Genomic DNA, 13,376 nt, shown 5'->3' on the forward strand with positions numbered 1-13,376 from the left:
AAAAAAAAAAAAAAAAAAAAAAAAAAAAAAAAAAAATCAGCCCAGACAAGACAGAAAATGTGTCTGAACCAAAAAAAAAAAAAAAAATTAAACCCCCTCACTGCTCCCAGTGTCCCAGCTGGGAATCTCTCAGCTCTTGAGGGCATGCATTTTTCAGGCTCTAATATTTCAAATGCAGTGAATGAGAAAGACAGAGTGGGAAGGAAAAAGGCAGGGCTGGAAGCAGAGACAAAGAAACTGCCCTTCCTGCAGCCCTAAGAGCTCTGCTACTTTGCTACACACGCCTGTCTGCTGAAGGCTGGGATATGATTATCTCCAGCGAGACAAAAGGGAGAGCGTTTCCTCTCCTCCTAGAGCTCCCAAGGTAGAGAACAGATTGGAAAAAAGAAGTTGTAAAAAGCATATAAAGTTTTGCGCTTCAGGAGATTTCCAGCCTTCACGCAAAAAAAAATTTTTAAAACTGAAGCAAGTCCAGATGCATCCATTTCCTCACGGAGAAATTAGAAGCATGACAAATGATCGATACACAGGCACATACTCTGAGAGCGTTCACACAACTAAGAGAGTATGGAAAAGTCATTTACACCATCAAAAGAGAGTTGTTGGGTTTTTTTTTTAAAAAAAAAAAAAAAAAAAAGGCTCAAAAATTATTTTCAGCTCCGAGAAATTCCATCAAACCACTTTAGGAAATACACTGACAAAGCAAAGAGAACCCGTCACTAAATCAGATTTTAAACTGATTTGCAAGTTTGGAGGGAATTAGGAAAAGATATTTCGAAACCATGCCTTTGAGTGTGCAAATTAAAATCAATTTTAAAATATATATAGATATATGTGCAAAACAACAGTAAAATACAATTAGGCAGACAAACAATTAGATAAAGAGAAAGAAATCAGCTCGTAGCTATGCAGCTCTGGATTTAGTCTGAAACTGTTTAAATACCTTTACGTCCTGGAACTGGTGATGTGCCCAGAGCTCCTTTGTTTAGTGGAGATCTGGGCAGAAAAGAAGGGAATAAAACCCTCACTCTTGAAGGAGAGAAGAAAAGGTACAGCCTCATCCAAATTGGACAGGGGGAGGGCCTTGCGGCGGAGAAAGGGGTGCAGGAGGAGTGGGAGTAGCGAGAGGACAATCCTCCCGCATTCTTCAGCCAAAAGTTTCTAACTTCAAGGAGGGGCTGGGGGAGAAGGTTGGGTTTAGCAAGAGACGTCTGAATGCAGACATGATTCTCACCTCACCATTCCTTCGGAGCTGAGGGCTCGTTTGGTTCAGTTAATTAGGGAATGCTTTCAGTTCAGCTGGATGCAGTGGCTGCTTGTCCCAAATTTAGGCTGGAGCTGCAGAAGGCAGGAGGGCATTAGTCACAGAGACTTCACATCAAAAGACTGGGTGAAAAATAATTCATTTTCAATTTGGTTTTTTTTTTTTTTTTTTTTTTTTTTGAGAAATGATGGTGTGTTAGCCGTAAGGGGGGAAAAAAAAAAAATAAGTAAAAGGCACTTTTCTTGCTGATCATTTTCCTGTACTTGGTATAACTAACGTGAATCAGTTAAGACAGATGGCTTGAAGGATAGGTGACCCAGCCAAGGACCTTCATGCTCAAAAGTTACCTTGGCTCCAGGGGAGAAAATCTTTGAAGTTAAAAGCATTTTCTCACAATAAATATTTTTTTTTAAATAATAAAAAAAGGAGTATGTTGGGGAAATTGTCTTTCTTCTAAGGAAGAACTTTGAATGTCAGCTCTGAGTCTAATTCCACTCTTTCGCTCTGTGCAAAGAAAAAATAATCTTTGCCTCTTGCTTTAGGAATCATAACTGATGGCTTTTCTTTAATTACTATATAATAAAATGCACGTGGCTCTCCTCCTCTCTGTGCCACTGAACACCCGCCACTTTTCCAGGAGGTGGAAGTCCCCCCAGCGCGGACGCCTGCTGTGCCCGAAGTCACCCCAGAAAGCCCAAATCAAGCTGCTTTTCAGGTCAAAGAGGTTCAGAGAAGTTTCTGTGCCAAATGGAACCCAAACGGCTGAGCGCAATGCGCCCGGCGAGGCGAACGCCTCCTCATTATCCCACCATCTGGCTTGGAGCTCCGTTACCTCTTTACACCCCGTGGATGAGGGTTCAAATGCAGCTATCGGGTCAGTTCACAGAGGTGCAGAAATTCCAGGGCGAGCCCCAAGCTGACAGGGCGACTGTCATCTCTTCTCCCGCCTCTCTTTGAAATGTCCTCGCTGCCTTCTTTGTTCTTTTTGCTCTTCCTAATCAACCCCCTACTAGCTTTATAGAAGTCAGATGATGCTCAGCCTAATTAGCAGCAAATTTGTGGAGACTAACAGGGAAAAGGCAGAGCGCATTTTCACAGGCAGCCAATAACGGAGCGTTGCAAGGAATGCAGCTCTGTCAACACGTCCGCAGCGCTCTGTAGGGCTCAACGAGATAAAAAAAAACAAAACCAAAAACACAACTATTTCCTGGGCCTAATCCTGCCATACCTATTTCGGTTTCAAACAAATGTGGACTTTACCTGGTTAAGAACGGCAGAACTGGGACACGGTGCAGAGTAGAATAGCAACGAAAGCACAAACCCTGACGTTTTCCTCCCTCTCAAGGGCAAACCAAGTTGGTAACAACTGCTGAGGCAAAAGATTCCCTTTCCAGTCCAGTCTACTTTAATCCTTGCTGACTCCTATGCTGTGCTCACCACGTTGATGCAGGCGCTGGATAGTTAAAGGTATTCTGACACCTAAAAACGCACCCAGGGTCTTTGTTATATTTGCAGAAGCTCCCAGAAATCTATCTGTGACTTTTGACCCTCGAATGTTTTAAAATAACGCAGACTTTCAAGTGTCCAGAGCAGGTGATGTTACATAAATGGAGAAGTTTTCTGTTTTTTTTTTTTTCTTCTGCATTCCACTTTGGAAGTGGAAGAAGCATTTTAATCCCTCCAACATACGCAAACCTCTACGAACATGATGCTTTTAGCTCCCTCCCTGATTTTCTAGAGCAGGGTTTTTCGGCACAGCTGCATGTGATTAGGGCATAGCGAGCCCCAGGATTCAGGCAGCCCAGCAAGATCTCCTTCAAAGTCTCCTCCAAGCCTCCAACCAGTTTTTTATTTCCCTGCCATCAAATGCTTGTTGCCGGCCACAGGGAGTTACAAACACTTGTATGTGTTTGCCTAGCTCCCCATCTGTTTTCCCCCTGGGTGGCTGGGTGTTTTGGCATTGCTTTTGCGCACAAGAATTTATTCACCCTGATCATTCCTGGGTCTACCTGGTCCCAGGAATCGTGGAGAAGGCAACTGAATATTTAGAGCCTGTAACCTACCTCTGCTGCTTGAATCCAGTGTAACTCCATAGCAGACCTCGAGTTGGGGATGGGAGAGGGAGTTGGAGGAAAGTCATCTTTCTGTCAGGAAATACTGGGGTGCACATCAACCCCCTGAAAAACAAGAAGTGGTGGAACAGTTGATGTTTCTCAGCTGTATCGTTTCATGGTCTAGAAAACTCTGCAAGGGAGAAGCTCTGAAGTGTGAGGAGCAGCAGGTTGGCTCTATATGCTCCCAACCAGCCCACGTAAAATTACCCTAAATAAAAAGCAGCTGCCCTTCCGCAGTTTTTAGAGTCAAATGGAGAATCCTTGTCTGTAGGAATAAAGGTAGAGCAGTATCAATCACACAGCGGATCTATCCAGAGCAAAGCTCCCTATAGCACAGGAGCGCTAGCCACTATTTTAAATAAGGCTGCCTAACTGAAAAACATAATTAAGTTAGAGAAAATTTCTTAGCTTGGCCAGTGTGGCTTTCAAATCATGCCCAAAGAAAACCCCAAGGGCCCAAACTTTTTTGAAAGCGCGTGAACTGCTGTAAAATTAATATCATAGAAAAAAAAAAAAATCAGTTGCCAGCCTCTCAAAATTAGTAAATATTTCTTCGTGCCAACTGCACTGTGTTTAAGATCCCTGCCTGTAAAACAGGGTAACGCCTCGCCTTAGTTCACGGGGCTGTCATGAAGATAAACTACTTGTGAAGTGTTTCAGTTTTAATATGTGAAACACAGTGGAAAAACGCTTGTAATTAATTATTATTAATTATGTGCTTAGAATAGAGCTGTACAAGTAATTGATTTTTTTTGCTGCACTGGACAAACTGAAAAATAAAGGAAGGGAAAGGAAGAGTCTTTAGGGGTGATTTGATGAACATTTTAGCTTGACATGAACATATAATTTGGCTTTAAACAACGCACTTACTTTTGGTTTTGGAGGGGTTCTTAACAAATTTGAAATTATTATATTTACTCAAGGTCCTAAAATGTTGTTTCGAAAAGAAAAAGTACAGCATATAATTTTATGATTAGAGAAATGAAAGATTTGCAAATAATTATCTGTCAAAACCACTTGACAAACCGGATAGAGATTGACAAGTTTTTCACAGTGTTGCTCCAGGAATTTTTGCCGTGTCTCTTGTGTGCCTAGACTGAACTTTGGGCAATAAATAATGTGTACGACCATCGGACAGGGTAGAGAAAAAGATCCCATCTCTTCATTTTGGTGAGCTCCAGGTATCGCAGGTACCGTACGTGACATTCCTATGGAGAAATAGCATGAGATCCGCATTAATTAGTGTTATTATAATGAAGAAAATGCATGGGAGAGGATGTTTAAAGTTACCTAGATAGTTGTTAACTTCCACATTTTCTTTTTAATGCTGGACTTGGCTATCTCATGGCTCTTTCTCTGGGCAATACATGACATCAGGATCTTATGACTATAATGACAGATGGGAATTTGGCTTTTTCTGTCTCCCACACCAGTGTCAGTGCTGATGTTACACCTCTTCCCTGTATTTCTGCGCAAAAGTGTAGATGATGTCTTCAGTCATATCACTGGCTGTCAAAAACATCTAACAGAGCTGAGCTAAAGTAGCTTTAACTTTTCCATTTCTGACTTCATTGCCTGTAATCTAAAAAATGCATTTGCTAAAATTAGCACATGTTGCTTCTTGCAAGATGACACAATTGCTGTCAGGACAGCAACAGTTCTTAATAAAAAAAAAAAAAAAAAGTCAAGATCAGGCTCTTGTGTTCAGATTCTTGCTGAAAACTGAGGTCAGGGAATGTGGGATTTATGCTGCTGCTCCAAGCTCCCTGCAAGGCTGTGTCCTGGCAAGCCCACAGCTGCACACTCTGGGTTTGAAACTAAGAAATTAAGAGGTTTTATTTAAAGGGAATGGTGTAAAATGGTCTGAGGATGATACGGTGAAGTGGATCTGCCTGGTAAACCTGCACTACCTGAGAGCTTGGTGATGCCAGGGCATGGGATGCTGCCAGCGGGCAGAGCTGTGGCCACTGGGACCAGCTACTGAGATGATGGTGGTGGAGGAGGCCAGGAGAAGGATCCTGAGAAGCCGGGTGACAGCTGGGACTGTGGGCTCCGCTCCTTGGTAGGGAGCCAAAGATGCTCTGTCCCTGATGGAGCTGTGACCCTGGACCCCTCCTGAAAGTCAGGTGGATGTCCCTTGGCCCCAGAACAACCCGCAGAGCATCCCTTCCTCCTGCAGCCACTCCACAGCGGCAGAGTGTGGCCAGACTCCTGACCCTCTAAGAACAGGACTTGTCCAGAGATAAGCCGGGCTCAGATGAGCTAGGTAATGGACTGGAAAGACGCATCCCCTGAATCTGCTTCACTGCAAGCCCCAGGGTTGTCTTCCAGGCGGGGTTTGCTGGCAATACCACCAGTAACCCTGCAGCTGAGGCTCTGGCATGGCAGGAGCCATGCAGCCATGCAGGCAGGGACCCATGTCCAAATAAACCTGGCAAGGCAAGAACGTCTGATAGTCTGGGCAGATGGCCAGTGGGCAGTCTGCAAGGCAGACACATGGCAAGGGACAAGTGCTTTTCCTGTAGCAAAAGGTTTTTCCGCAAGGATCCCTTGAGCGTGAAGGCCATGGAATCTTGGTATTATCTAGCCAGTATGATTTCGGTGCTGTTTCTAGGTGTTCTACAATATTAAGCGATTTTTGGGAGATCAAGACAGAGCCCGAGACACGTTGCATCTGTTTCAGGTCTGCTGAATCACATCTCCCTGTGCTTCAGCTTCCGTGCCCCCAGATGGGGCATAATGCCATTTTCCTTTGAAACATGCCTCTGCAGTGAATAGGAGTCAAAAACAGAAGCGGGGAATTTCCAGAAACTTCTCATCAAATTTCATAACTTATTTAAGATCAAAAGTGGAAGCCAGCAGCACCACATGAAGCATTTAAAGACAGTCAGGAACAAATTCAGACAAAGGTTTCCCCGGGGAAATGGTTCTACAACATTAACTGTTTCACTCGGTTTCCAGTTGAGCACACAGTCTGGCATGATCAACAGGCATTTAACATCGAACCAGACTGTTTCATCATCTTATCCGAGATTCTAAATAATGCAGCCCAGATCGTTTTGCCGCCTCACCTCTTGCTGAGTCCAGTAACATTTGTCTGCCTAAAAAATAAAGGAAAAAAAAAAAAAAAAAAAAAGGGAAAAAAAAAAAAAAAAAAAAGGTCTTGTGTGGACATCAAGGCACTGGGATTCATGATGTCAACTCTCTACCCACGCAGGCAGTGGAAGGAAATGGATGAGCCCAGGGAATAGGTGATTCCTGTCTCAGGTTTAGAACAGCTGGACCAGCTGTGCTGTGCTCCACTGCCCACACTTAATGCCAGAGCAGCGTAGCCGGTGAGGGGAAGGGTTAAGTGATGTTCCGGTACCTTGCCTTTGGCATGAAAATGTGACTCTCTCTGATCTCCACAGCAATGAGTCTACTGCCACCCCCAGAAATTTTATCCCTCATTAATCACCCTCTGATCTGGTGGGCAGTTAATAGGAGGCAGCTGATGCCCCTAAAAGGATGCGTTAGCCCATGCACTGACAACGGGAAACAGCAGTGGCTTTCACCTCCGAGAACACTGCATATCTCCCCTCCTGCACATTGTCTAGACGCCCTTTAAAATTCACCAAAAAAAAAAAAAAACCCCAAACCCCGCAAGGGATCCCCCTGTGGCTGACACCTAAAATAACCCAGGTGCAGTGCACCCTGGCATGAAACAGCGCTGTAAAGTCTCCAGATCCAACCATCGCTGCCTGGGGTGAGCCCTTACAAAAGCAAGTTGGGGGTGGGTGGGTTTTTTTTTTCTGAAAAAAAATGCTCTTCAGTAAGATCTTTGCTACGTAAGGTTAATAGGGTCTATAGTAGGATTTATGGGAGGAGGGGAATCTGTTATTGCAAATGTCCCCGCTGGGCACGTTTTCCCATTCATCGTGGTAATTCTAGAAAGCCAAAGTTTGCTTGGCGTGGTGCAAGGGAGGCCCCAAGTGTGAGGACAGGCACTGGACTCCCAGCACAGCAAGCGACAGGGGAAGGGACCGGCAGCCACCTCCTGGTGCACTGAGCAACCCCGTCACTTGGGGCATTGGGGGGGAGTGTTACTGCAGGTGCTGGTAGCAGGGGGAGAAGAAGGGAGAGGAGTCAAACCTGAGGAGAAAGGAGAGGGCACCATCCTTTGGTGGGAGAGACGAAGGAGGGTGATGTGTTAACAGCAGCTCACAGCCGTCAGCCTTGCTGTTGCTCACAGTTCCCGGAGTGGGATGTGAAAAGTCCTGCCGCTGCTCGTGCAAACACCAAGAGCATCTGAATGGTTAAAGTGATCTTTTGTTTCATAGGTTTCCAAAAGCAGAAAAGGCCTGATAAAACCAGAGTTGCTGAAATGCCAAACACTGAGCAGAGGATGGCACTTACTTTCTTTGCCCTTTGGATTCCATTGTCCAGATTTTGTGCTCGTTCATGACAGACAGAAAAGATTGATGTCAGGCGGAGAAGGGCGGCTGCCTTCTAGACACCCAGACCAGGAGGAATCCTCTGGTCTCTGCTCACACTGTCAGCACTCAGTTCCCAGCTGGCAGAGGAACCCCCACTACTCTGAGGGGCCCACAGACACCAGTGGAGCCTGGAGTGGGCTAGCTCAGGTCCAGCTGGAGTCACTCCAGAGGGATGAGGAGAGGCCAAGCTTCCCTCAGCAACAGGACGGGATCCCTCCTGAAGAACGTCTGCTGGGCAGCAGGACACGGCCCCGCGCTCTGCAGGCCTGGGCAGATGACACTTGCCAGCGGCTTCCTTCCCAGGGATTCCCCGGTTTGCCAGAGCCCGCGACACCTGGGGAGCAGAGCCGTGGGGCAGTGGCCATGCTGACACTGCTGTCACACCGCTTTGCACAAGCCCAGAGAGAAGCGTTATGTCTCTGGTGGGAACGAGGGGTCTCCTCACCAGCCCACCTCTCCACCAGCATCCCTGAATCAGCCGTCTGGGGCAGGTGGAGGGAAGTTGTGTCCAGCTGGGCTGCGAGCCACGGCCCGAGCACCAGCGAGATGCGCTCTTGGCTCTATCAGCTTTGACTAAACTCAGTGTGGATTAACTCGGATGAGGGTCTGTCCCCATCCTGAGACTTCGGGCTTCAGTCAGGCGTGTTTAGACAGGACCATCTCAGATCCAGATCCCGATGGCTTTGCCTCTGGAAGTCACTGGATGATCTGAGTTGACCTCAGAGCTGGGGGCAGGGGGCCACCAAAGGCGATCAGATCCTCACTGCTTTCTGCCTTTCCCAGGGCTGTAGAAATATTCCCTAATTTTACACACATGTGTGAGGCATTCCTGTGGGAATCGGGATGCGTACGGAACCAGACAGACCCGTCTGCTTTGCTGGAGCGAATGGCAAGGATCAAACCCAAGGTACCCACTCGTGATAAGCTGCTATCAGTGTCCTGCTCAAGCCAAGGCTCCCGTCAGTGTGTAAGATTTGCAAGCTTAGAGCTTGTGACCACAGTTGCAACATTCCTTTTGTTTTCTAGGAATTCGACTCCACCAAGGAGGGAAACCACAGGGAAATTGTTTCAGTGTGCGCTCTGGATTGGGAGAGAAGGGATAGGGCCGAGGCATGATGTATAACACAACTCAACAGCCAAGATGTTTAAAAAAACACACTTTTATTTAAACCTAAGGAAAGTAACTTTTTTTCTCTTTAGCTTGGCAGGCTGCGGCAACCGTGCTGAGCCCAGGCAAGTGTAGATCAAAGCCAAGCAAGTCTGCTGCAAAAAATCAAGCACTGGACATTTATTAAGATTTTATTCATAAAAAGCCATGCAGTGAGTGCAGTGGGATTTCACTGTGGAACTTTTGACATGGGAGCTGCCTTATTTAGAATGAAAATTGCCTCTTTCTCCTGCCAGGAGTAAGGCGATCCCTCCATTTCCTGTGAAATTCAAATCAGGGATACAAACACCTTTCTTGTTGCCCTCAGGTGGGCTGGAGTCTGCATCTAGCCCTTTGCTCCTGGGGGTGGGCAGTCTCACAGCCGTAGAGTGGTCATCTCCAGGCAGATGTGAAGTCTCCCCACCAGCCCCAAAGACACCCACATTATTCTCTTTTCCTTCGGTTGAATTCAAAGTCCACCATTTTCAAACTTTTTTTTTTTTTTTTTTTGTAGCTCTTTTCTCCCCTTTGTGCAATCTGTAGCACAGAAGTTTAACTTGGCAACAGTGCTGGAACAGATGGAGAACACTGGACCAACTCCCCAGATCCCAGGAACTTCTGCTCAGTGCCGTATGCAGGATTTCCAGCCACTTACTGCTTGGATCTGCCAAGGCAAAGCCTAAAAACAATTTTCAGATAGAGAAGCTGGAATTTTCTTTAGGACACCAGCAATCCACAAGTCACCACATGAGCGTACTTCCCCAGTGGAAGGTCCAAAGTCTGTAAATTCCATGTGAACTAATTTCAAGTGTAAACAAGAGGATAATTTTAGGGAAAACTGTAATAACCCTTCCTACAACTCACTTTATAGAAGTATTGGTGTGGTGAAATCCACAATTAGCTTATCTTGAAGACAAAGATCAGACAGAGCTCTGCACCTGCCTTTCAATTACTTCCACACACTTCTGAGCCCGGCCATGAGTAAGGCACAGATTGGAGTCATTCCTAATGGGAGAGAATGTCTTTCTTTATTCTTTTGATGAAAAAAAAATAAGTAAAAACCATTCCTCATGGGAGAGAATGTCCTTCTTTATTCTTTCGGTGAAAAAAAAAATAAGTAAAACCCATGTCATGCTCATGAACGTTGTGCACAATCCAAGCCCAGAGCAGTCAGTTGGTGCAAGGAAACAGAGCAAAGGGATGAACCCAGAGGGACTGGAGAGGTTCAGGAGGGGAGCAGTGGGCAAGAGCTCCATCTTCTCAATTGGAAGGCGGTTACTGGTCATTTTACAACATGCAATGAAGGACAGATTAGTTAAAATAACAAAAAGCACAACTTCGTAAAGTTTACATACAGCTCTGAAATGGTGATGAGTTGAATTTTCCTGTGGAGAGCAAATTTTCTGAAAGAAATGTTGTTTGAAGTTCTGGAATCATCCATAAATTCTTTCAGTCATAACAAAGAAGGACATACATTTTTCTGGAAAGTGAGAACTTCAAGTTTTGATATTTCTTAGACTTTTTTTTTTTTTTTTTTCAAAACAAAAATACACCGGGAGCCAGATGGGATGCATCTGAAGGTGCTGATGGTGCTGGCAGAAGTAATTGTGAGGCTGCTCCCCATCATCTTTGAAAGACCAACCACATCCTGGGCTGTATCAGCAAGAGTGCAGCCAGCAGGTCATGGGCAGTGATTATTCCCCTCTACTCGGCACTTCTGAGATCACATCTGGACATTGTCTCCAGTTTCTGCCTTCCCAGCACAAGGAAGACAGTGATGTACTGGAGTATGTCCAGTAGAGGTCATCGAGATGGTCGGGGGTTGGAATACATGATGTATGAGGAAAGGCTGTGGAAAATGAGTTTGTTCAGTGAAAAGAGAAGGCAGAGAGGAGGATCGTGTTACTGTATACAGCTACCTAACAGGGGGGTACAGAGAAGACAGACAGGTTTTCTCAGAGGTGCACAACGAAAGGTCAAGATCCAGTGGACACAAGTTGGAGCAAGGGCAATCCTGCTTAGATATAAAAAAATTTTGAACAAAGACTGGTCAAACGCTGTTGAAGAGGCACAGGGGGATGATGGAATCTCCATTCTTGGAGATAACCCCCTCAACACAGACTGACAGGGTGATCCAATTGGACTTGCTTTGGGCAGGTGGTTGACTAGACGTCTCTGGAGGTCCCTTCCAACCCACACGAGCTTCTGGTTTTAAGATTAAAAATGACAGCTCCATCCCAAATTTTGTCTGCCTTGTTTAGGGTTGGTAAAACATAACGTGGAAAAAAAAAATGCATCATTTCATTTTAGGTCAAAGGGCAAATTTCAGGTTGACCTAAGGTAAAACCGAAAGTCAATAAAAAAGTAATCAAAAATGTACGTACAGTGAATCAAAATGAATGTGATAAATACATGATGTTATATTATATTTGGTTTTCCTTTCTCAGTAGACAAAACAATTCAGGTTAGTTGAGAACCTTGAGCTCTGGATTAGTTCTTCAAAACCTGCCTATGTTCGGTACTGCACCTCGGGGTTCCCAAAAGCGGGAGCAGAGTATGAACCGTGCAGTGGGAATGGTGATCCATGAGGGATGTCCCCACTATCCTTCTGCGGACTGGCAATGGGTCTTTCAAACGCAGACATTTTCAACCTGTCTCAACCCAGTAAATTCTGGAAATGTCACTGAAAAGAAGGTGTCCTAACCCTCCGACCAAGCACTGGAGCTTTCAGCTGACTAGCATGCCAAGGCCTCTAAAGGGCTTTAAAAGCAAATACGAAGCTCAGTATATTTATGTTTATTATTTTTTGCAGTTATGTAGAACACGGCGTTAAAGCAGCATTGCTCTTCCTTGAATTGGTAGAATCACAGGATGGGTTGGGTTGGAAGAAACCTTAAAGATCGTCTAGTTCCAACCCCCCTGCCCCGGGTAGGGCCACCTTCCACCAGCCCAGGCTGCCCAAAGCCCCGTCCAACCTGGCCTTGGACCCTTCCAGGGAGGGGGCAGCCACAGCTTCTCTGGGCAGCCTGTGCCAGGGCCTCACCCCCCTCACAGGGGAGAATTTCTTTCTTTTATCTCATCTAAATCTGCCCTCTTTCAGTTTAAAACCGTTACCCCTCATCCTATCCCTACACTCCCTGATAGAGTCCCTCCCCATCTTTCCTGTAGCCCCCTTTAAGTCCTTGCACTTGGCCTTGTTGAGTTCCATGAGGATTGCACAGTCCCACCTCTCCAGCCTGTCCAGGTCCCTCCAGATAACACATCCCTTCCTCCAGCATGTCACCGCCCCACATATCTTGGTGCTGTCGGTGAACTTGCTGAGGGTGCCTCGATCCCACTGTCCATGTCACCGACAAAGCGCCGGTCCCAACCCTGACCCCCGAGGACACCACTCGTCACTGCTCTCCACCGGGACATCAAGCCACTGACTGCAGCTCTCTGAGTGTGACCATCCAGCAATTCCTTATCCACCGAGTGGTCCATCTGTCAAATCCGTTCTCTCCAATTTAGAGACAAGGTTGCTGTGCAGGACAGTGTCAAAAGCTTTGTATAAGTCTAGGTAGATAGATCCATCTTGTAACACTGACTCTTTCTTGGGACCTCTACTCATTATCAAGCAAAGTCAGGATGCCTTTTCATAATTTTCTTTCACATGATGCCTTCTCAAAGTCTGTAGAAGCTCTACTCAAAGCAGGGAGTTTTAAGGAAGCCATTTGTGGAGCTCTATGTGTACAGAGGGATGAAGACTAAATGAATTCCTGGGTAGAGATGTGGATGTCCTGTGAAGATTTTACACCGTGCTCCTACATGATCCCATGTGGAGGAGTCCACACACACACACACCCCCCACTATGATCTGTCTCGGCTTGTCTTCAGTCCTGCCCAATTCCAACACAGAACTGGGAAATCCTGTGTGTTTTCATTCAGGTCTTCCCATCTTTAAGCAAATTATTTATACCAGAGATTTCAGCTCCCTGACCACGGCAAACTAAATAAAATCATACTTGTAAACTTCTATTGCACATGTGGCCACCAGGCTCCCACATAGCACCAAGACTGTCAAAACATGTTAAAAGTCATTCTCCTGTACCCAACAAGCCGTCAGTTTTCAGCGGCACAAGTAACGTCGACCAATCATACTAAGAGTGGCCTAACCCCAATCCAAATTCGCTGGGAGCACCTGCTTTTTTCCCCAAGCAGTTCTTTCTGCGTCTGCTTCCAAAAACTGAAGGCAACGATCTGTCAAAAAACTGCAGTCTTCTGCTTCGGAGCTGGCTGTATTTTAAGGTCAGATGAAAGCACTCTTGCATATTGCATGGGGCAGCGAAAAGCGCTGCAGACAAGCACTAAATGTGTGAGCCTATCCTTTGAAAAAA

At 45.8% G+C, this 13,376-nt stretch overlaps 1 protein-coding gene across 1 annotated transcript in view; it reads right to left on the bottom strand.

Moving 5' to 3' along the window:
• Positions 1–1,211, bottom strand: part of FBN3 (fibrillin 3) — a gene marked incomplete at its 5' end in the record, with an annotated part of 112,827 nt that extends 111,616 nt beyond the window's left edge. The window contains 1 exon segment of the mRNA XM_026865267.1: positions 944–1,211. Within this exon segment, the coding sequence (XP_026721068.1) occupies positions 944–1,211 (268 nt within the window).
• Between the last annotated feature and the right edge of the window lie 12,165 nt (positions 1,212–13,376).

This window comes from Athene cunicularia, assembly GCF_003259725.1.
Source record: "Athene cunicularia isolate RWA chromosome 28 unlocalized genomic scaffold, athCun1 chr28_part3, whole genome shotgun sequence".
Classification (NCBI taxonomy): domain Eukaryota; kingdom Metazoa; phylum Chordata; class Aves; order Strigiformes; family Strigidae; genus Athene; species Athene cunicularia.